General features: G+C 39.1%; 1 protein-coding gene across 3 annotated transcripts in view; it reads right to left on the reverse strand.

Moving 5' to 3' along the window:
* cntfr (ciliary neurotrophic factor receptor) overlaps positions 1 to 25975 on the reverse strand; it is a 230082-nt gene that overhangs the window by 118541 nt on the left and 85566 nt on the right. For all 3 annotated transcript variants that reach the window (XM_069162309.1, XM_069162319.1, XM_069162328.1), the window contains one exon: positions 19650 to 19731. In XM_069162309.1, the coding sequence (XP_069018410.1) occupies positions 19650 to 19731 (82 nt within the window). The remainder of the gene's footprint in view (positions 1 to 19649; positions 19732 to 25975) is intronic.

Genomic DNA, 25975 nt, shown 5'->3' on the forward strand with positions numbered 1-25975 from the left:
TAATATATACATGTTCTAAAATAACCAGCAGATATATGATATTATATGTCGTCCTTGTTTGCTGAGATGGAAATCAGTGTTCACACTATATACAAAACCTGATTAAAATGAAATACATGGTTCTCAATAAAAGGGTGTGTATCATGTTGTTATTGGTGGTGGGTGTGGTTGCGCATCTAATGCCAGCTCAATGCACTTTTGCAAAGGATCCCTTTTGCTGGTACGTAAATTTAAAGCTTTGAAAAATTGCCTCATGAATTAAAATTTAAAATTCTCAGCAACCAGGATTCACTTGAATTTCATTTATATTGCGCCGAATAACAACCCAAGTTATCTCAAGACACTCATAAAGTAAAGTCTTTACAAATCAACCTTACAACTTTACAGAGGATCAAAAGATAAAATAACCCAATGGAAATGTATGTTTCTGACAAATCTGGATCAAAGTAAATTCACCACTAGAAATAAGAAGGAAAAAAAGGTCATCATGCCCATGACCTCCACAACTCTATTTTTTCTTTTTTCCACATGCTGATTTCAGGTGCTAGAAGTGCAGGCAGCCACATGCACCTGTTGAAAGCCAGTCACACACTGTATCTCAATACTGAAGACATGAGTGTACATGTGTTAACACCGTGGTTGAAGAAAGGAGCATTCATGTCTGGGATGCTTGTTGAAGGAGAGGGTATTCAACCTGTCCATTCCTTCCAGCACACATGCGCCCACATGTTTTTCCTTCCTACTGTAGGCAGGAATACTGTACATCTGACTGAGTAATGACCTTTCTTCTTCTTCTAAAAAAATGCCAAAAACAAAGTCCACCATTTCAAAACAATAGAAAATCACAAGCAGCAGTTTTGAAGTCATAACATACTTCTCTTCTCAGTGTGAACTTATGCATGTTTAATAAAGTCCTGTGCTGCACTGGAATATTAATTAAGTCTAATAAATGAAAACAGCCAAATGCTTAGAAATAGACTTTGGCATTGATGAATTTAACTTCTTACATTTAATAAGATGACAGACCAAAAGACTATTAAACAATTTGAAACTGCTATCTCATGACGGCAGGCTGTAGAGAAACAAGCCTCAACAACTCTAAATAACAGGAGATCGGTTTGATGTGAGTGGAGGAAAACACATTTTGGCAGAGCGGTTGGTAGTTTTACACAAAAGAATCTTTGTTGAAAAAAAAGAAATGCATAAATTGCTACTGCATGCCTACTAATTGCTTAGATTTGGGCAGTGCTCTGAGAAGACAAAAGCTCCAACCTGTTGTGTAAACTGCTCTGTTTCTATTGTGATATTTGACAGTCAAGTGGGGCGGTCACCACTGAGGAAGTGATGAGACAGATGAGTGAAGAAGTTACACATCTGAGCTGTTGCCTCTAAATGTCAAGGCATCCGTAAGAACGTAACTGCCGTGCCTCGCTACCGTGGCTGCTATTGTATCTTTTCTATTATTGTATTTCAGGGAGATGTGAGAGTGTGTAAAAGTCAGGGATTAAACCTGGCACCTTTCTCCTGGAGGACCTCAAGACCTTCGCAAAAGAAATGAATATCATGTATAAGAGATGAAGTAACGGACGGAGGAAGTGGCAAAGTTGGAACCACATGTTATGCATGTCAATATGTGGGAGAGGCAAGAGAAGGGGAGGGGGGGTTATGGTGAATTTTGAACATGAAATAGGCTGAAATTGTTGCCGCCTTGTACCAAACAGGATCCTGTCAACTCCTGTCAAAATCAAAATCAATGGATCAGCTGAAAGTTAAAACACTGAAGACGCAATAGTTTATTGTGGTCATTTAGATGTATACAACTACATACCATGCCATACGTCTGCTCATTAGAATGATATCTTGCAAGTTATGACCTATTTTAACCTGGCAACAGAAAAAACTGGCAGAACTGAGCAGACAGCATTCATGACTTTTTCCTTGACCACACGTTGCCCCATTGACATGCTGTAAGTACACACTTTTTAAACACGCAGAGTCACTCACTACAGAAACCAAGAAAACAAATGGTTGGTCAGACAAAGACCGCAGCAGACAAACAGCATCAGACAGTGGGGGGATTGACAAAAAGAGAAAAAAAAAAAAATCAATATGGAACATTTCAGATGGAGCCACTTTTGTGTAACTACTCTGTATTCTGTGTGGCAGAGCTTTTACTGACCAAGAAAATACCTTTTATACACACAATATAACCACATTGACACAAACACTAATTTGGTTTGTACCATACTATGACTAAGATGCAAAAATAATTTGCAGAGAAAAAGTATGAAGATGCAGGCACCAATTTTTTTTTAATTGTATTTGTTTTTGTGTATATAGTCTGCGTGTGTGTATTTTTTTTCATTCGTTGCTCTTATTTTATTGTATTTTTTTCTAAAATGATAATTGTTTATCTACCTTATTTCCTATATTTCATAAGTATTTGTACATGTTTTCATATTGTGTGCACTTTTTTTGCTGTGTTGAGTCAATTTCCCCACTGTGGGGTTAATAAAGTAGAATCCAAGTGATGTCGTAATTAGTCAAATAACAAGAAAAGTTTTGTTATTTATTAAAATATTCTCTGGTTCAAGCTTCTCAAACGACCTCATGGACATTTACATTTCATACCACTGAGTGTGGAGTAAGTGCTTTTGGTTTGTGCACTGCTGGTTAGAGGGTGAATGAAACGGGGATAGTGTGGATTGCAGCAATGCTGGCCAGCGGTGATAAGAAGCCTGAAGCACCTCCACTTCCTCACATGGATAATCAGAGCTATAGACTGCAACTATAGAAACTATAGCTTCCATGAAAGGACACCAATGAAGCATGTGGAAAGAAATAAGAAGAGAAGTACTTTTTTTCCAAGCCTATTATCTAATTTTACAATATTTTGACACAAGTATAATAAGGATACAACGAGGTCTGCTGACTCTATTATTCTACATGCTTCACCAAATATGTACGCATGTTCTAAGATGTTCAGAGAGGCTGCTGAAAAAACAGTAGCGGGCACCAAGATATGTGGTGCAATATATTGCCACAAACACATACTAGATGGAGGCACAAATACACATCACACACATGCACTTGTATGATTTGAAAGCCACCTTTGCAGTGAGTATGAGAGATGGAGGAGTGCTGGTTTGATTCATCACTGTGTGTGACATCCATTTGTTTCTACTGCGTACAAGTTCAACCAGAAAGTTAATGTTCTACCTCGACTAGATTACCTGAACTGTTTGAGTGTGTGAGTGTGTGAGTGTGTGTGTGTGTGTGTGTGTGTGTGTGTGTGCGTGTATGTGTGTGCGTGTGTGTAAGCTGCTGTGATAAATATGGTATGTTATCAGTGACAGGTCTGACTCCTTGTCATACTCCTGAAGAAATATGCCAGGCACACACTCGCTGTACAAGAATGATTGTGTATCAGATTGTGTTTGTGAATCGAGGGGCTTTATTTTACACCTGGCGCAAAGCGGCATCAAGTGTGACTCCAGTGTCTGTGCTCATTTTTTAGACAGACACATCTTGAGGCAGCATAAAGTGAATGAGCGATTGACTAACAGAAACCTGGTCCTAAGTTAATAGCACAGTGTTTACTTTTATTTTAAGGCTGCATTATTAAGATGTTATATGTATACAGACACATGAACATGCACATTATTATTATTATTATTTTTTTAAGAATAAATTGTGAAAGATTCTCATTGAATACATCTATCTGCTCAATCTGCCAGGGAATCGATGAGTTCCCTCTGCAGAGAAGTGTTCTTCCATGTACTTGGCTGTTACTATAGCAATCCACCTGTCTCTTTAAGGAAATTGGTGGTGACACTCTAATTGGTTTACTTTATTTTATATACAAAATGCACCTAGAGTATGATCAATTAAGAGGATAAGGACAATCCTTTTAAACCACATTCCACTTTGCACTTAGACTAAACTATGAAGTGAAACTAGCAGAAGTGGATGTGGAGATGCTCTTAATACATTTGCATCATGCACTTTAAAGCATGCAATTAAATCGTAAAAATTTAGAGTTGATGTTGCATCAACACATTCTTACTTGGATTCTGTTGTTCTTTCGTGTTTCACAGTACTTTTTTTTGTGATATCTTAAAATACAGTTTATTATATTGAATATTGTTTTCACCACATAGACCCTTACAGTGTGTATATGGTTTTACTCTTTGATAGTGCCTGACTTTCAGAGCAAATACCAAATAAAAAGTATTAAACCCTTACTTTTAAAAATATGACAACTTATTTAGTTTTGAAAACTTAAGTGATGTCTAAATACAACCGCCCATGTATTTTTTTTTCAATCAGGAACTATTGCATTGTCATTTCATCCACAATAAGCTTACAGTCTGACCAGCCACTGAACAGTGCGGCAGCTTTTTTTACTTGGCAGTGTCCAACACTTGAAAATCCTCATATCCAGAATTATCTAATGGTAATTTTGGAAACTATTCCCTTACTCATTACTCATAATGCTACCACTTTATGTACAGTAGCCTCTAATACTGGGTTTGGCATTGGATAGATGATGTGATGTCGTGTCTCAGGCTATGTGCTGCTTGATGATGCATGAGTCGCCAATACAGCACCAGAGAAGGAGGAAGGGTTGGAGGAGTTACAAAGATAATGTTCTTTTGTGTCTAAGTCCCAAATTTATTTGGTCTTTCCTGTTTATTTGTGTCCCCTTTTTATTTTCATTAGTTTATTATTATTATTATTATTATTATTATTATTATTAGCATTTTCAGTAATTTTGCAGAAGAGTAACAGTGAGTGGTCAGCCCTTTCTCTTGATCAGCACTCACCTCCACACACTTTGTTCTGGGGGCAAATTCACGGCACTTTATCTTGAGCTGATATTACCCAGTTGCTGCTGTCTAAATGAGATACCTCATCATAATCCCATGGCTCACCTGGGCTATGACAGGACATTACACTGCATAATGACCTGTTAGTCCTGGTGGATTATGCAACGCCGTGTCCCAAGGCAGCGCTGCAGTTGCATGTCTGACAATGACGGAGCAGGCTGTGCTTCTGTGTCTTGCTTAAGGGCACGTGGTTATTGTGCAGAGCCAGCCTGTTATCTATTAATAATGGAACAATCTCCCAAACCATTAGACCAGCGCCGCCACTTGCAAAACTTGAGGCAAAAATGCTCGCTGAAAACTCGGCACCCTGTTTCATTGGTATGAATCCTATCATGTTTTTGAAGTAGTAAAATAATTTCTGCTGATTTTACTTGTATTCATATTTTTCCAGTGATGCAGAGCAGTCTACTGCAGAGGATGACACATTATTTCATCCTATTCTTTTTTTGTTGTTGTGGTTTTGTATTTTAGACAGGTTTCCCACTCCAAGTCAAATGTTAAATTCCCGGACAGTTCAGCTTTGTGCTCATCAGATAAAAATCCAGCCACAGTAATTTTTGTACCAGTCTTATTTACTTGTTTACAGGCATTTCCAGTACAAAACCTGAATTTTTTTTTTTTTTTTTAACACCTTCAAGAATAAACTGAGCAAAATATTTTTATTATTATTATTATTTTTTTTTATTATTATTTTATTGATTGCCCACGGACTGCCCTGCCTAAATATGTCCTGCAGCAGAGCAGTGATGGGGGCAGCAAGCTTATTACTGTTGGTGTGGCTGTAAAGGGCTCCTTCTCCCATACTTTAATAGATCAATAGTTTTACAAAATTAAAATCAGGATTTTTGGTCCCACTTTTCAAAACACATTCTGTAGCCAGACCTCTTAGAAGTTTCATTTTTCTTGCATAGTTGCCTTTGTTAGCAGCCAGAGGAAAAAGCACATCTTGAACGGAGTAATTGTTGACGAGCGGGAAATGGAGAAAATACCTCAGGAAAAAAGTTAAATAAACACTAAATAGAAAAATACTTCATGGCAAAGATTACATTTTGATAAATTCAAACTAAAATGTGAACATGCGCCAAACAAAATTCAATGTGCTTCATGACCTGGCCCCAAAAATGATCAAATCCCTCAACTTTCCATGACTAAAACACTTTTTAAAGTTCCATGTTATTCCAGAAATTCCAAGACTATTGAGAACCGTTCCTAGAAAATTTTAAAATCTGTCAGTACTATATAAAACAAAATGAGATTAAAAAAAAAAGTTTTGTTTTTTTTGTCAACCGTAACAGTCAATTTAAGAGTCAGTCTAATATTCTGACATTATGCCACATCCTATGCAGCGTGTTGTTTTGATCCGATCCTATAGCACAAGAACCACATGAAAATGTGCACAAAAATACAAAACTACATATTCCAAATGCACTGAAGGAGAGCAGCTTAAAATGTTTCTTGCTTACAGCTACACTGACCTCCAACGATCTGAAATTCACTAACACTGTCTTTTACACAAGGTGATGCATCAGGAAAGCCGTTCTGCGTTGCAAATACTCCTCGTATTCCCATTGGGTTGCACCCAAAGCACGAGCTTATAGTGATAAATGACTGGAAACAAAATGTGTACGAGTGTGTAAGTTGGTATGGTTTTATGTGCATGCATACGTTATCCTATGTGACGAGAGAGTTTCTTATCACCGACCACAATCCTTTTAGCCTCAATGGACTTTCAATATCCCGGGAGCTGTAGTTGGTGTTTTGTCAGTATGATGGACAAGAAAGCTTTGAGCATTTGAATTTGAAAGGAGTGGAGGGAGGCTATTGTCCACAGACAATACAGTTTGAGGGTTTGGGGAGTGAATGGTTTTCCGTATGAATCCATTCCACCACAGGAAATCATACTTCAACCAAGAGAGATAGGACTGTCCTTGCACAATGTCATGGGCAATAAATACAAAAACACACATGCACACGCTCTTGAGGACACAGACACACAAATATACGCACACTTTTTCTCTACTTCACTCTCCTTTGTTGGCTTTCCTCTACAAGGACAAACAGTTCTTTCAGAAATGTTATCGTGTATTTTTTTCTCTCCTTCTTTTCTAAAGTTCGGTTCACGTTACAGCCTTTCTTTGCGACACAGGTATTGGTTTAGAGCGCTGCAAAAAAAAAGTTGTTTTAAGAAATACAAAGTGAAAGAGACGTCAGTGACAGGACACAACAAACCCCTTTTTTTTTATTTTAGACGGTACAAAATAAACAAAAATATTTTTTCAGACAGACAACAAACCCTCAAAGCTATCAAACACAGAATCAGGCACTATTTGGAAGATGTATATCTATTGTATTGCTTTAAACAAGCTGATGCTCATATCCCTAGATGCAACCACTAAGGTTTGTTTATGTCTTTTTTCAAAGTCATGTCCTTATTTGAAAAGACACTGGGATGAACTGTCTGACCAGTGTTAGAAGCAGAGAAGCTAAATTGTTAGCATTAAAGGGCTCTATGATAAATAGGATTCAGAACATTTCCTTCCTTTTAATATCACTTGTTCAATGTGTCAAATCAGTTTTGGTTACTCGAATTTCACTATACCTTTTAGCATACTTTTGCCATGTTTCTGAAATGTATTGTTTGGTTTAAATGTAAATTCCCATTATAATGTCATTATTAAATCCTATTCACCACTTACTTTCACACTAGTGTTATTGCGTTTCATTGTTTGGACTTCTTTTTTAGTTGCTGTCTTGGGTTCTTTGTTCTGTTTTCATTCCACTCTCACTTGCATCATTGCACTCAAAGTCTTTTTTTTTTCCTCCCTTGTTTCTCTGTGCGCTTGAGTTAAGCGGAATGACTTAAGTTGAGAGGAATGACAATAAAGTTGAGCTGAATTCAATTAAACTGAAGTTCAATGTGATAAATGGCAATCTTTTACCCCTGCCACTCTTCTACTTTCTCCCCACAAAGTGTCACATTGAAGGTCTTTCTGTTCACAATAGATCAAATTAATTGTGTATATTTAGAAGTGTTGCACCATTGAGGGGTCCGAGACCCCTTTTAAGCCTTTGGTGATTCAGTTCCAATGTCTTGGAACAAAGTTTTATTGCAAAGCAACATTAGCCAAAACTCTGCTCATACTAGCTGGAATTAAATTAGGTTCCTGGCAACATGAACTTATTGAACAGTCTATCAGGAGGAATTGGAGAAACCAGTGGAGGCTCAGTAATTTTAATGGTAGAGGAAAACACAATTTGAGATTTAATGGGTTGGAATCAACAAAATGGCTCTAGAAACAGAAAATCTATCTTGCAAATGGTCACTCAATTCCAGTAGAGGGGACATTCTGTTCATCTACAGTTTCCAATATTGACTCTTACACAGTGTCTTCTCTTAAATACCAACACTGTAAGATCATACTTCATCATACACACAAATACCAGCTTTTCAGAACCTATATAAATCCTATTTGTATCCATTTTCTGACTGTCTTTTGGGAGACATGGGACAGTAATCATATAGCGGAGCGCATGAAAAACCCCAGAAGTGACTGTTTTAATGTAGGCAGAGAAAGAACAAAGTCATATTTCTTCTTGCTATTTACGAAATAAAGAATCCACCTCATATGCAGCAGTTTTGCATTTAAAAAATGTAGCTATCAAATCACATTCGAGATTAACTGCTCTGTGAAATAGAAAGAGCAACACAATAAATTAAGTACAAATAAACCCTCTGAAAATATATCACTGTGTGCTACATTCAGGAGCCCTTTCACACAGCGTGATATACAGTACGGTTAGCAAAAGTGCTTAGGTTTCTATTTGTATGGCACGGTAATTGGGAATGCATTGACACACCTAAGAACCATCACACATCGCAGTGAATTATGGCTACAGCTTCCTCTAAAGTAAAGTAAATAATTTCAAACTTAAAGTTCCTAATATCCCCAAATATATGTCCCCTTTAATTCTTCTTTTATTTTCACATTCTACAATCATACATACGCAGGGATGCAAACAACACAAAAACACACAGTCATTAGCTGCACGACCAGGGTAGTGGGATATTAATCGGGGCATTGCTGCTGCCAGAAAAGGTCACATTGAAAAAAACATATGTACAAACACATTCATGTTTACTGAATCACTCACACCTATTAACACTGATACATAAAACAGAGAGAAATACCTGAAAATGAGCAGATACATATGTTTTACACACACGCACACGCACACGCACATACACACACACACACACACACACACACACACACAATATGGAGCCTGGTCAGTAAAGCAGTGATTGAGAAATTCCTGATGGGATTACGAGGAGTTAGCCACTTAATAGAGAAACAGACACACACACAGTGATGCCGCTTATGTGAATTTGTGTCATGCGTCTGTGTTCATGGTTCAGAAAAAAATGCTCTGTCAAAAAAAAAAAAAAAAAAAGATTGTTACAGGTCCAGCTAAATGCTGTCTGACCCTACAGCCGTCACATCACTGTTCACTATTTATTTGTCATTTAACACCGGCCGGCTGTGACCTGCTGTAAGCCTCATTACACTACAGTCCCACTAATGATTCACATTTGGCAACACACACACACACACACACACACACACACACACACACTCACACTCACACACATAAGCACACACACACACACTCACACTCACACTCACACACATAAGCACACTTGTCTTATCTGGTTCTTTTAATGAATTGCTGAGGTGAGAGTGTCTACACTGGCTGGTGCACTACAATGCTACTCATGGGCCCCTCCTCCACTTTGAACTTGAGAGTGTGTTTGAAAGACAGAAAGGCAGGTAGGGAGAAACATGGAAGTAAGGGACATAAAAGAGCGCCACAGCAACTTCCACTCACAGGCCAAAGGTCAAGGATGCTGACTTTGGCTGTTGTACGTTGTTAGTGAAAGTGATTCTGAGAGAGGTGGTGAGATAAAAGGACTGATGAAGAGAGACAGAAGCATTTAGAGATAAAGCAAGCTAACATGAAGACAGAGGAAAGAAAAGTAGTTTCATATAAATCTCACATATTGAGTTCCTTTTAGTGAGAGTGGGAGTATTCTGTTCAGAGGTTCGAGCCAATCATACAAATGTGTTGCACTGGTTGTCTGAACACTCAGCTCATCAATCTTACATTTTAGACCTGAAACCATTAATCAGCCAGTTACTAAAAAAACTAATTCTACAAAACTATTTCAAGACAAATGAGATGAAGAGGCCACACCTTTTCTATGATTATGACAGTATATTTAAATATAGAGCTTCATTTGGTAAGTCTTCAATACTGAACTTTTTCTAGAGTCAATGTCATCACCAAGATCCCCACATGTCTCATCTACCAGCCGAATGCAGACTCCATTTTAGTTTTCAGGAAGGAACCATCTTGATTGACTCCTAATCATCCTTCCATCTCCTCAGCACTGCAGCTACTGTAAATCATCTAGGGGCTGGGTATTGAACGCAGATAGTTTTATGACACCGATCAAATGGCTTTGGTACTATCCAATATTAAAAAAAAGTGCCTCGTCATTTGGTACCAAATTTCAGTACATTGGCCAAAATCCAGACTAACACATTCCCAGTCTAAAATGCAACTTCAGAGTAAGTCCCATCACCCTTACAGGAAAAAAAAAAAAAAAAACACATGAGTTTCCTGTGTTCCACATGATCACATGTATGACACATGTTGCAACATATGATGGGGAAGATATGTGTAAAAAGTTTTCGCATTGAAATCCACATGGGCTTCACACACTGCACCATGAAAATGTTCCAAAACCACATGGATCCAAGGGACAAAATACATGTTTCACATGAGTACAATCACATGTTTATGTAGTCACGTGAACACGTGATTTTTTTTTTTTTTTTTTTTTTGCACTGTAATTCCCCAATGAGCCACGTAGAAAATAATATTCTGAGTTGTGTGTGTTACACTAACCGGAGGCTCCTCTGTGTGTATCCGGATAGCTAGCACCTACTGTGACATGGTATCGTTCTTGAACTGGTATCGAAATCACATGAATATTGAACATTTTCTCACGATACTCTGCCCTACTCCACTGCACTACAGCTACTGTGTACCATCTGCCAACACAAAGTCTGGAAGAAGGAACTATAATGGTAACCAAACAAAGCAAACGGGCATTACCTGTAGTTCTCCATACTATTAAGACTTACGGGTCAAAATGTGTTTATATCCGGCTTCCACACGTATTGAGTCATTTTGTGAGGGAGCTGCAGAGAGCTGAAATTTTAATGTGAATGTACAGTGTTGTTTAACTGTGTCAGATTTTTGGGAAGCAGCCATCAGAGAGAGCGCCTTGATCAAAGCTTTACTGGGAATCCCTCCTAAAAGATTAATGAGTTAAAGGAGTTAGACAGGACAAACACACGCACATATATATATATACACACACTCACTTAGACACAAACACTCCGGACTCAGACAGTGAGATTCCGAGATTCCATATCTTAGCATAAAACACTGCGATTGGTTGGAAATGGTCCATTACCAGACAGATTTTATCAGACAGTCGGGAATCCTGCGTCTATAGTGGACCAATTAGAGTACATTCACTACTAAACAATAATGGATTCTACACATATTTGTTTCTCATATCTTACATTTTGTCTTGTGTCTCTCATTAATATTGTGACCTATGACACACATTTAGGAATAAAAATAGAGACTGATTGATAAAGTGGATGATTGTATTTCTGTGCGTTCAATGGGGGCATCCTTATTTAGATTGTGTTCCGATAGCTAGTTCCATTTCAGATCAAGTTTCAGACTGCTAAAATACATCCATACTTACTATTGTTACCAAAAAAAAAAACAAAAACGTGATGGCAATTAGCATAATTTGTTAGAGAAAGAAACACAATGGTTCAATATAAAATGCTAATCAGAAAGAACAACAAAGTGGGAACACAGCTTCTATGAGCCACACAGGGTTTTTATTGTGTTTTTTTACATCCATGTTTTAAAAGGATTTGAATTTGATGAAGATGAAATACTGGATTCAGATGGGATAAAATTCAGTCGAACAGTCGATTCTGACTCGCATTTTCGCAAGGAAATGTGGACTTGTTTAAGCGTGCCTAAAAATCTACAAACAGGTTTTTATCAAATTTGTTGGGCCTTGTGCGTTGGGTAAGTGTTTGACTGTCTAACTGCCAAGTAAAGAAAGGAAAGAAACTCAACTCCAGTAAGAAACATAATGTTTGTAAGTTTCTTTGTAAAGGGCAAACAGCAGAACATATGCCAATCCCTGTACTCACAAACTAAGGCTTCATTTTCCTTTACCTCTCTATATATGGTTATTTTTAAATACATTTATTTTGGTATCCTCCCTCTCTCTTCTCATATTGTTACACGTCCTACATCGACATCTTCCTCCTCCACTACATACTATTTACAGCGTACTTTAGACATAAACTATTATCTGTTAAACATTGTGTACAATAATCTAGCCAGGCACTCAAAAGAAAAAACATAACCTCCATATCAGTGTCAATCTCCCACTTTATCTGCTCCTGTGTCCACTCAGATGGCTGACTAGTCACGCAGTCTTCAATCTGCCTGCCTGCACCGGTGATGCAAAGCTGTTTGGCAGTGCTGAACAAGAATTTTTAAGGCGAACAATTGACTGATCTTTTTTTCAGGCATCAAGCCAGGGAAACATCCCATCAGCCAGTCAGCTGGTGAAACAACTACGCAACGATATCCAACCAAAGAGGTTTCCTTAATAACACTTGGGTACTTAAATATACAGTTTGCAGCATATTCAACTACTTTCAGTAACTTTTGGATCATTTGAAGCGCATAGTATGTCATAAATATCAAAGAATATGTAAAGCTCAAGATGTTTATACGATTTCATTGCAGAAGTTTTTTTTATGTGATTTCTTCTTTTTTTTTTAACTTGTATTTATTATTTTGAACATGAATATCATGGAATTTGTGTGCCTCTTCTTTTCGCAGAACTACAGACAAGTTTTCTTTCTTGCCTGCATTTCAAAGCCATGTCTAAATGGCATCAGTGTTACTTGACTATGCCTATCTTCCAGTCATCCAGTCAGTCAGACTGTAATCCGTCTGCCAATGCAGTCAGTCAATCAATTGGTTGAGGTCCATCCTGAATTTAATACAAACAGCGTGCCAAACAGGCACTGATTACACTGAGTGCTACTCAGGATAATGAGTGTGATTGAGCTTCCCCGCCGGCACGTACACGGCTTAAACATACAAGACATGCAGACAAACAGATGCACGACACGCCGACATCAATTCTTCTGCTTATTTACTTATTTACAACTGCTGTCTGTTTGCTCTGATGACACGAGAGAGCAGTTAAATCACATGAATAATTGATTGCATTTAGTCATCTAGATTTGTCTTTTGTAGTTCTAAAAGTCTAGAGATGCACAAATCACAAACAACAGTACTTCCATCACAATAACTTTGAGTTTGCGCAACACTGTGCATTCTTCTGGAGCAGAAGATCATTATACTCTGACTTCTTTTGTCTTGTTTGGTGTTAAAAACACTATTTTCATCTTCTCTGCATTGGCTTTTCTTGCTCTTCACTTGTGGATGTTAAGCCTTGAGGTTATTAACGATTTCTTTCCATGTGTTTTGAGCAATTTATTCCACACCATTATAAAAATCACTTGCATGTCAAACCTCAAACAGAAACCTCCTGGCTCAGGCCAAAAGAGCAGAAATGTAGAATGCTTTCCAACAAATGCAAATAGCAGTAAAAGCATATGAAAAACATACCAGCAATAACTTACATGTATAGTTTTATGAGTAAAGAGATAAATAACCTGAAAATTAATGGATCTAATACTGTGTATTTTCTGTCTGACATCTTGCATTTGGAGGGCTGCAGCTATCAATGCTAATTACATTTGTCCACATGAGCATCTGCACACGAATTAGATTAGACTTGGCTGTCATGCATGATCGGGGGAGTTAAAAAATTGAAAGGATTAATTTAATTTGAACATTTAACATGAGCCGTTCACAAGCGTGTGGATAAATAGGGCTGCAGTGTGGCAAAGCATACACCCAGGCATGTTGGGAAGTTACAGCAGCACGTGTCGAACGCTTAAGCAACAAATACAGCTTTGACAGCTGTAATACCGTGGAATTAGTGCGGGAGTTAACCCTTTTACTCTCCTGCTGTATCTCATTCGCTCTCTTTGCATTTGTCTTACTGCTCCCTTTTTTTTTTTTTTTCTGAGTTCTGCTTCTCCTCTCTCTCTCGTCCGCAGCAGTAAGATGGAGTGTGAGATGCAGAATCTTAGCAAAAGGCAGAGTTGAAGCACACAAAAACATTTAGTAACAGTGGTTCAGCGGCGGATGATGTCATAGGTGATAAATCTGCTGTTGATCACTTATCGGGTGGATTACGGAGGTTGGGAGCAGAGGAGATGGAGACAGAAATGACGTGAGGGAGCAAGGACCCAGAGAGAGGAAGTAATATAAAAAAAAGATAAGAGAGACAAGGAAAAGGGAGAAAGGATGTAGAAATGAGGGCGACAAGTGTGGATGATGTGGACGGTGAACTGGAGAAAGAGGACAGAGTATTGAGTAAGTGAGAGAGGGAGAGGGAGGGCGAGTAGAGAGGCATAAGGACACAGAGAGGGTGAGAGATGAAGGAAATGATTATGAGTGGAAACGTTCGTCTCAATCAGGATATGGACTCCCATAAATAACATGCCCTCTCAGTCGTCAGCATGATGTCACTACATTCACACACGCTCTCTTTCACACACAGATTACAAAGCACAGACGTGGTGTGGAAGCAGATGTAGCTGCACTGTTTGTGTCATTAAAAAAAGGAAATCTAAAATTCAGTCAAACTAAACAATCTAAATTGCATCATATTTTCCTCATTCTGTGTTTAATTTCCTTCATTTATTTTGTTCGAATCCTCCACTTTCTCCTGAGTGTTCTTGTACTTTGTTCATTGGCATTCTCGTTGCACTTGTTCTTAGTATTTACTGTGAGGCATCCCATTAATTGAACGTTATTGCTTTGACTAGGGACTCTGGTATAGCTCAGGATTAAAACGAGATCGAAAGAAAGACGCAGAGAGAAGGATGAGGAGGGAATCGGGACCAAAGAAGGTGAAAAGAGGCAGAAAGAGATAAAGTTAAAAAATGAGAGAGAATTAGGCTAATTTTGGTGATCGATTTTCAGGTGAAGATTCACTTTGTGTGTAATGTGAGTGCATGTATCACTGCTGGAATAAAAGGATCTGGAGGAAACAAAGACGAAAACAAGTTTCTATGTTTTTCAACTGTCTCATCTGTTGGTCAGTCAGCCCTGAACTGACACAAATATGCAGAGAAGACAAGCACCGCCAAATGATTCATCAGAAAGATGTGAGTCTGGCTGAATCCACTCTGATAGGTGGAAGCAACTGAAGTGAATAGAATTTGGAGTTCACCCATCACTCTTTAAGTCAACAGACACATGAGGCACAGCAGCATATTTATTTATCTACTCTGCATTAGGGTGGTCCAAACTACCATTAGTGCAATGGATGGATTGATGGATGGATGGAAATAACATTTACAACACTAATGTGGAACTTATAAAGAGCTAGACGTAGATGTTTTCTGAACTTGGGTACTGTAGTTTCCTTATGTTTTTGCATCATTGCTTTTGAGGACAGTGACATGAATATACACATTCAAATTGAATTACAGTTACAGCAAGCTGCAAACACAGTGCCATGTAACAGATGTAGTCTTTGTTAAGTTCATTCAATGTTACTAGAAAATCATTAAAGCAAAGCAAACATGAGGTTGGAAAAAAAAAGAAAAGAAGAAAAGTATATTTAATCTCCCTGTCAAAATGTCAATGTATGTGATTTCTCTAATTACTCAGCGCCAGAAAACCAGAAAATCCTGCTGTTGCTCATCTCGTCGTCGTGAGACAATAATGCTGTAAAGTCATGTATTTTTTTAGTTCCACTGTCAAAGCAGTCTGCTTTCAATCTAATGAATAAAAATGATCCTTCAAGGGATTTTTTTTTTCTTCTTTCACGTCCTCTTCGACCACAGGGATGTTGAGAGGTCAGGGTCAGCAGAGCAACACAACTTTGTCGAGAACTAAGACATTCACGATTTTGCTTCAGGACATCAGGGAAATATGTTTCAATCCACAAAAAAGCTCCAAAATATTCAAGGAAGTGCACATTAACAATTGCACTCTTCGCTGTTACTGTACCGGTGGGGATAACCTTGTATTAGTATTGAAATTCATTGTGAGGCTAAATCAATGCGTTACACTTTTTCATTTGGATTACAAGGATTAAGTGTGTTTATAACTTTGTAAGTAATATACCATAAGAAGAGTCTGAATAGCTGTTATCAGCACTCCCTCTGTCTGACTTAATGTCTCCCATGCTTTCACTCTCTTATCTCTTCATTTGTCATCGTTTCTATATTTTCTTCCTGCCTTTCCCCAAACATGTATCTGTCTTGTGTCTTTTCCACCCACGCAAAATCTTTCTCGTCTCCCTCCAACCTTCTCACTGTCTATTTTTCCCCACCAATCAAAAATCGAATTCAAGGGGGTTTAATTGGCGTGACCTCTGAGTCTCACTCTCTCTCTGTGGTTTTTGTTTTAGCTTTCAATCATTTTCTTGTCCACTGTTCTTTCAAGTGATATTTTATTAAGGAACTGTCAACTATCTGTTGCGAAATTTTCCATCCAAGGTCTTGTTTTTTTAATTTTTATTTCCTTCCAACTTTTTTGTCAAGATGATTCACAACCAGTAGTTGAAAGGAAATGTTCAGTTTTCCATAATAGTGGGTAGGGCTGATCGTCTTTTTTGAAATTTTGATACCAATTCTGATACCGACATCTTAACTTCAATATCTGTTCTTGAACAATACTTTTCTTTTGGTAACAATCTCATACAGTCAATTTCAAGAAAAACAGTTACATTGCAGTATGCATCTTTAGTTGTCATGCAGTGTAGAAGAGAATTATTTGTGTTTGTGAACATTTGTTAAAGAATGTTTGTTTACCTGAGCTTTTTCACAACCACTTCTGTCCTTTATTGCTCCATTCATAATCCGAATGTTTGGCATTTTTTTACATCTTGAAATTCACCTTGAAATATGGACAACAAATACTTGACAAAAAGCTCCAAAAACAGCTAATCAACTTATGATTTAAATGTGTTTCATGGAAACCTGTTTTATGCACACATTTTCTTTCTCTTCTTCTCAGCTGAGTTCTTGTTTGTTTCAGGTTTCCTCATCTGTCTCTCAGTCTCTTCTCGCTCCACCTTCTGTCATTCCTTCTCTGTCTGTCTGTCTCGCTCTCCCTTGACTTTTCATCTGCCCGTCTTCCAGACATAACCACTTCCATCATTCAGAGGCTTGTATCCATTTGTTTGACTCAGTCTGTAGATGTTTTCTACCACTGTTTCTTGTTGTCTTTGTTCGGCAGTGCACTGCTGTCATTAATTATGAAGTCTCAAATAGATTTCCTATACACCCCATTTTTCACAACACAAAAACACACGAGACAGTGTGTGCCTTTCTCTGTATGTGCTTTTCGTACAAATTGAGTCAGACCTAACAAGAGAGTTCATTCCCTTCTATCCCTCGGTACTGACTGCGTGCGTGTGTGTGTGTGTGTGCGCGCGTGCTTTACTGCGTGCGTGTGCACGTACGTGCTGCATGCTCTCTGCCAATTGAGGCATACCCCAGGGAATCATGTCAATCAAACTAGCTGGCAATTTGTCAGAGAAACAAGGCACTTTGCAAGACAGACAGATGTGTTCAGTTGTGTGCGTAAGTACCAGGGTGTGTGTGCATAAGATTTTAGGTGCAAATGTACACACTTGTCATACTAGAGCTTTTTATTGAGGTTTTTTTTACTTGGTTGTGCATGTGGCATTTGTGTGGGAAGCAGTATTAGAAAGTGTGTATAGGTATGTGCATGTGTGTGCCTGTGGCAGCTGATTCTATGTGGCACATAAAAGAGAAGCAAGTGATAGCGACACTTTAGTACTAACACACTGAGTTATTTCCAAAGACAAATCAATGTGTTGCTTATTCCTCCCTCTATTCTGTCTGTTAGTCCCTTAAGTGTAGCCTTTTCACTTTTCCTCTCTTCACTTTTCTTGCTCTTTCTCTCACCTTCTTTCCTCTTGTCTGAACAGCAGATGGAGCATGATCAGTACAAACCAGCTTAATTTTACATTGGAAAATATCTTCAAAATATATACAATTAAGTCAGTAGGTTGCAGCTAGTTTACCAAGATTGATTAAAGCTGATACCTGCTCCTGTAATTAACACTGCTTTAAGAATAATCTTCTACAGACACAGCATGTTTTAGGGGCAGAGCTCTCGTTTTCTCTCAATTCTTTATCCGGCACTCTTCCACATTAAGCATCAATTGTTATCGCTCTTGACTTTCATTCACAGTCTATTTCCATTTGCCTTCCACTGTCTCTCTATTTTCTCAATTTCTTCCTTTCTTCATCCATTTCTCCTTTTTTGTTTTGTTTTCCTTTCCATGGCTCTCTTCCACTTACCTTCTCTGCTGCTTTCACTTAATCCCCAAACACAACATTCCTATTTCCATCTCTGCCACTACTGCTCTGATTATGCCTCTGTATGTGTGTGTGTGTGTGTGTGTGTGTGTGTGTGTGTGTGTGTGTGTGTGTGTGTGTGTGTGTGTGTGTGTGTGCGTGCGTGCGTGCGTGCATGTGTGTGCGTGCGTGCGTGTGCGTGTGTGTGTGTGTGTGTTTGTGATCCTCGTGACATAGAGATGTGCGTCACTGGGGACTTATTGACTTCCTTAGACTCTTTCTTTGGGTCAGCTGACTTCAACAAGCCTGCCTCATTGGCTAATAAGTGAAGGCCACTGTTCACTAAAAGTCAAGTGACAAATTGACTGCACCCTCTACCATCACCACCACCGTTAAACACGCACACAATCATTTACAGACATGGTCTGATTTACGGTCATGCATTTTGTGTGAACTCTCCGAGGAGGAGACACTGCATTACGTCTTCCCAGCTTCTCCTTTCTTCCTCGAAAACCTCGGTACACAAATAATCTGAAACATGCTCATGATCATCAGTTGACCTGACTGGCTTCTTTGTTGATCCCATATTTGTTATGGTAATGTAGCCACACTATTAGTAAAGGGGCAGGAATAACAAGCTGATTGGGTAAGCTATTGTTTTCTTTGTTTGTGAGTGAGGAAAAGTGAAGCTTTCTCACAGGTAAATGTCTCTTCTACTGTCTCACCTTTGAACTCAAAGTGAGTAAAGAACTATTGGAACTCAAAATTTTGCTATCATCCAGAAACAAATCATACCCTCATGTCGCAAGGGGTCAACGTTATAACAATAGAAAAAAAAAGGAAAACAAGTTCTGTATGCACTCATAGAGTCACGTAAATAAGCAGAGACAGAATAAAACAAAACAAAAAGTAAAATGACAGTTGAGCGGAGTTGATAAAAGTTGGACACATAATACAGCAGAGAAAAGCACAGTGAAGTAGGGAGGAAGAGTGGAGCATGTTCCAATAAATTAGTATTCCCTTTTTGACAATAGAAAAGAGCACACTGGGGTTGAGCAGACAAGATGAAATAAAGGAGAAGCCGAGTAGGCCTCAGCGGAGAAGTGCACCAGTATAATGAAGAAGAAGAAGAAGAAGATAAAATAAAATGCGTACTCACCGAGCTGGCTGCGTCTCTGAGCGTAGGCTACCACCACGGCGGCCAGAACTACACAGCACAACGATGTCACAAGGTTTGCCATCTGTAGACACACACACAGCAAAGTCATCAGCGCGTGCGAGCGACACGGAGCCGGCGAGTGAGTGGATCTGCCTGTCGTCCTGATTGACTGACAGACCCATAGACGCCTACAACACCATGTAGGAGATGGAGAGATAGCTGCTTCCTGTACTGTCTGTGTGTAGCAGTCAGAGTCTGTCTCCTCTCTCTCTCTCTCTCTCTCTCTCTCTCTCTCTCTCTCTCTCTCTCTCTCTCTCTTACAATCCCTCAAGTGGCCTTTTTTCTGCCCTTTGCCGTTTCATCCTAACTCGTCCAAACTCCCCTGATTTCCTTTCTTTACTTCTTTCACTATTGATGTCCTTTTCACTGCGTAACCTTTCTCTCTTTCTCTTCATGTGCATCCCTTTCTCCTTCTCTCCCTCTTTCTCCCTCTTTCGTTCTGTTCATCAGCTTAATGGGCCCATCCTCTCTGGGATGGGCTATGGCCAGCAGCTCTTAAAGGTATAGCACACCATAAACAAACAGCTTTCATGTAAAACAACAATAGTTCCTGGGCACCCCGTCGCCTCGTTGTTGTCTCGTTTAAAATGTCCACTCAATTTCGACATTTAACTCATTGCCTTTTCATACATTCATGCTTGTTGTTGTTGTTGCACATCTTTTAGCCTCTGCTCCTTTGTTATTTTCTCGCTTTTTGAACATTATTTCTTTTTCATTTTTGTAAAATAATAGTCTCACTTCATTTATATTTTTTAAACAATGTATCTTGTTCGGGAAATAAAAAGTTTGACATTTTGAGAAATGTGCTCAGTGCACTTTCTTGCTGTGAGTTAAATGAGGAGATTGATAACACTCTCCTGTCTGGACAGTGAATATTAAACTAGTGTCAAAATCTAGCCAACAGAGTTAAGCACAAAGACTTCTACAGTTCACGAATTGTCGAAATCAGTCAAGTGTAAACATGACAAATGGGTGTTTTAATAGGGGTCTATGGTTATAGTCCGCCTGGCTCCACCAGACTATTGCTCACAGCTTCAGTTTTCTTTGCTGTGAGCAATAGTCTGGAAACCCTGTTTGCATTCGGGTTGCATTGCAAATAAAGGGCGGACCAATCAGCAACCAGTGGGGGGGCTAAGTGTCATGACTTTGAAGTCAGGCATTATTTTCTAAATGTAGTTGCAATGGTGGGAGAGTTCTGGTGCATGTAGTGGTAAACACCGATTGGTTCAAGCTGCTCCAATAGTTTCACAATGAACTTCGACCTACGACCAGAAATGATTGCCTATGGAGCATATGCAGTTCCATATTTATATATATACACACAGACAGGACATCGTGCAACATACAGTTGGATGAGCACACGTTCCTGGGCTGTCTCGGAGTCAAGCCTAAGAAATAGTGATATCTACTTCTTTTTTACATTTCTGTTTCTGTACAGCTGAAACGTATTAAATAGCAATAACTCTGCTTCCCTCACTTCCATTTAAACTGTGAGGTCAGAGGTCACGGTCAGCTACAAGAAAACTACACCGCTAAAGCTTCTATCAATACACTGGCGTGTACAAGAACAGCTGAGCTGGGTGGAATCCTGCCAACAAGGAGGCTTGAACCCCGATCTCCCCATTAAAACGTGGCCTTCCTCTCCTCTCTCCATCTCGGGGCTGTTCCTCTGCCTTCTCTCCTCCGCTCAGTGAGCCGAAATAGTTGGCTCTCGTACAGAAAAAAGGTCGTCTAAGGGTCCGCTTGCTGCTGAGACGTGCGTGTGTGTGTCTGCATGTGAGGAACAGAGTGAGCACTCGAAGTAGAGGCTAAGAAAGGAAAGTGAATTTACGTGTTCTTCTGATGCGAGACTCCAGCTGCTGCAAACCTCTGTCATATCACATTACCTCTTGCTCTTTGTTTGGCTTCACCTATTTTTTTTTCTCCTCTTAATTCTCTCTTCCACTTTTTTTTTTTTTGCCACGTCACTCTCTCCGTCTCTCTCTCCGTCTTCAGCATGCACCTCCGCATTTCCCTCCCTCCTATCATTTCCTTCGCCCGTTCTGCTCTCCATGTTAAATGCTGATCACGAACACCACTACCACATGTTTTACCATCTCAAAAAAGAAAAACATGCCTGCAAGGATGGTGAAGTTCGGGAACACAAAAAAGCTTTTACAAGTCAGAATGAAATGTCAAAAGGCAATAAAACAGTCAAAGACATTAAACACACTCAAGAATGTTTTCATGAATGACCAAACTAATGGGGGTTTTAAGGGAAAAGCTTTTACATCCAAACTGATTTGCAGCAAAGAACAAAGAAAGGTCTTATTAAACTGTAAAATAATTGTATAAAAAAAAAAATCTCTGAAAAAGTTATTTGAGGATTATTTTTTTTTTTCTATTCAAAGCAACATGCAGTAATTAAGGCAAGGTTATTCTCATTAGATATCATTAATATAATGGCACTCAAGATGTTTCCTGCAAAGCATATTTCCTGAAAATTTTGAAAAATCACCCAATAAGCTGAACAAAGTAACATAAATATTCAGAAAGAACAGCTGGTTGACAAGGTTCAAATCCCCCACTGATGCCCGTGTTGTTGAGTACCTGCCAGTAAAGTGTTTACTGTGATTTGCTGATGCTGTTCTTTCATATACATTGCATTATGTAGTAGTAATATGTAAGTGGAATAATAATTCATCTTATAAGTATACAATTTCTGAGGTAGAAACATTTGCCAGCCACAACAACATTTGTTAATCGTCTGCTTTTAAGCATTGTCTCGAGTTTTAATAGTTGTGGCTGGTTGTATCGGGGCACCTCATCCTCTTTATACAGCCCAACTGAGGCTTTTTTTATTTTACAGTGTGCCGTAAAGCTGAAGGGAAAACGTGTCGTTAGCAGCCATTTTGGCTTGTTGTTTCAAATGTACGAGGCGTGGGAGTCTTGTTGCATGTTTAGTTGTAACATTTGAACTAGTTTTTATTTTCTCTGTTTTCACTAATCCACCTGTTGTATTCTAAAAAAAAAAAAATGAACAGTTTGTTTACACACTTTGCTTTTTCCTTTGTGTGTTTGCACCTGTGCAAGATGAAAATAGTGACTGAAAGTTTGCATTCGTAGGTATGATTGTGAAGTTGTGTGTGTGTGTGTCTATTTGTATGTGTGAGTGATTGGCAGCTCATATGTATTTCATCTGAGCAGATATTGAGGAGAGTGACAGGGGGTGAAATTAAAATTGCATCCCTTGTCAGAGCGTCACAATCCCCATCTCTGCTCCTCATTTTCTAAGTGCTGCTTTGCCATCAAAACCCAAATGGTGCATGCATGTGTGTGTGTTTGCATGCGTTTGGAACTCTCTGGGTGCAAATGCTCGAGTATGCGTATGTCTGTGTGTGTGTGTGTGTGTGTGTGTGTGTGTGTGTGTGTGTGTGTGTTTGAAACTGTGGGGGTATTTAGCACGTCTATCAGAAAACAATACAGTTTGGAAATCTGACAGCTTCAGATCGCTCACATAATGACAGCCCACGGGCGGTTAGCGCTGCAATCACACAAACTCAATACAAAACCCTCCTGCCTTCATCTATCCATCCATCTCTCCCTGACCCTCCCATTTATCCCCTTGTTCTTCCTTCCTGATTCCATATTTATTTATTCATTTCTTATTGGAGGGGAAAGGGCTGAATAGGCGTGCTTCTTTTGCCTGCTTAATTAAAATATATAATTCATCTGCGTCAAATGATTTTGCCTCTGCGTCTTTGTGGAGTCCGATTTGGAAACATTTGCATTTAAATTGGAAAGCCAGGAGGGAAATACACTAGGCGGGCCGCCGTGTGTGTTGGTGTGTGTGCGTGAAGATAGAAGGCATCTTTCTATTAAAAAAAAAAAGAAAGAAATGCACACGCAATCTTTTTTTGTATTTCTTTGGTCCAAAAATGTATAAAATACAACTTTAAGAGCTAAAAGTTCAGTGGCTTCTCTGTGCTTATTAATTATAACCCACAATTCACAAAGCTACTTGTTGACAGAAAGGGTCATCCTATTATCCTGCTCTCTCTCAAAAAAAACAAAGCCACCGAATTACCCCTGTCAGCAGGTTGTCAGAAATAGAAAAGTTCATTACAAATGTGTCTGCAGCAAAAATAAAAAATAAGCGTTCCCCTGGGTAATATATGAGCTGAGATAAATGTCTGATTTATAGCAAGAGTAGAATGTTACAGCCGCGGGGAACATCAACCATAGCTATCGAATGTACACGAGAAGCTAAAAATAGATGAGTTGAATTGTTGTCCACGAGGCCATGAGCAGGAAACTGTGTGTGAAGAGTATTCTTTCAAATTAAGATATCCATCATGTGGGGAATATGGTGCCTCTTCTCTTGACAACATAAAATCAAAACAAATCATTTAACTTTAAAAGGATCACTGTAGGTACCTATCTTCTGCACTGATTCCTTAAGGGTGTTTCAGTGAATAGAGATTTATGTAACATACAGCCAATTAAAGAAGATATGATGCCGAGACAGTGGTGCATTATTCAGCTGGGACCAGGCTGGAGGCTGGCAGTTTTTTAAGATGCTGAAACCAGAGTGTCTGGCACCGTAGAGGATGTTAAAAGTCTGTAAAATCACACCTTTCCCTGCCTGCTCACTTTATACACCGACTCACAGCAACACAACTCACCATCTGGAGGAATGGGATGTGCACATAAACAGGAAAGACTGCCTAATACAGCAGCCAGGGAGAGTACAAAACAGGCCTCCGCACAACAGACTTCTCTTGGAGCGAGAACACACGGCCTCTTAGTGGAGGAGTCCCTTTGAATCCCAAAAGTTTTGAAAAGATACATGAAGAGAGTCATGAAAAAGTCTTAAATGATGGAGATTCACCAGGAAAACTTGCCCAGGACAAGGAGAAAGGGTGAGTTTCTCTGGATACTTCCAGGGAGGATATTCTAATTTGATCATCCTGTGAGGTAAAACCTTGAAACTTCGTATCCAGGAGGTACATTTGTACTTTAAAGGGATCCTTACAGCAGAAATAGGACCTGTTATCTACTCCACTTACTGGACTGGCTAAATGACTTACTCTTGACACCAACGTCCTATCTTGGGGCAATGATAGAAAAGGAATGATGTTTCTTTTCTAAGGCCATGCAGTTAAGCCATTTTGTCAGCATATTGTTAGTTCGCATTGGAAAACGGATACAGACCGGTCAAAACCTGAATCAACTTATCAAACAAAAAAAAGTTACTGTTTTTGTAGTTGACAAAGCTGTAAGCAATATTTGGATAATGGACTTTCAAGAACAATTACATTATTTGTAATAAGTAGTGACTACCAATGGTTGAAAAAAACCTCTGCATACCTGGATGGTTGACGTGTGCATCGAATGAAGGTGCAACTTGAATAAAAGAAAAAGCGCAGAAGACTGTCTGGTACTGAAATTTTGATGAAATAATGATATACTAATATTAAATATTAATAATATTGATTGCCTAAAACACCTATCCAAAGTATCCAAAGAAAACTGAAAGCTGATATTGAACTATTTGTAGTTCGATCTCTTTTCAAAGGTAACTCTGTGAAGTCAGAATAAACAGTCAGAATCACTGTAGGTGTTCCTGGCATTGAGCTATAGAAGTTTGAAGGCACTGAAGTAGAAGGTTTTTATTTCCACCTGATTTATGTTTCTTTTTTTTTTTGCTTAACGGACAGGTGTTTTATCCACACAGGACTCAAATATTGATTAGCTCAAATGTTAATAAGTTTACTTTGCTTGTGACCCTGATGGCCAGAATAACACACACACACACACAAAAAAAAGTATTTTCTGCACCTCATCAATCAATAGCTGTCCTGACCAAACATACATTCACACAAACACATAATCACATCTAACTGTTGCCACTGCAACCTTTAATGTCATGCTCCCTCTCCACAACTTCCTCATTCCCATCATGCTTTGCTTGGCTACATGAATTCTCTCATCAATCATGCAGGGTTGCTGCAGATTATCTACAAGCGCCGGGGGGGGTTTGAGTGGAGTCGGAGGGGTGTCTAGCCGGACAGCGTGGCTGCTGGCATTTCGGGTACAGGCGCAGGTACGTGCGCACACACAGTTGGTATTTGGTGTGTGAGTGTTGATAGCTGCACGGCCGTGACCTTTTTCACAGTCGTTCTGGCTATAATTGCCCGCTAAAGACAACGTCAATCGCGTCTCAAGAGGTAGCCGGGGTTGAGCCCCCGGGTACGAACAAGTACACACAGACGCTTGTGTGTGCG

Source organism: Embiotoca jacksoni, unplaced genomic scaffold (genome assembly GCF_022577435.1).
Source record: "Embiotoca jacksoni isolate LCO1_2020_lvr unplaced genomic scaffold, fEmbJac1.0.p SCAF_10, whole genome shotgun sequence".
Classification (NCBI taxonomy): domain Eukaryota; kingdom Metazoa; phylum Chordata; class Actinopteri; family Embiotocidae; genus Embiotoca; species Embiotoca jacksoni.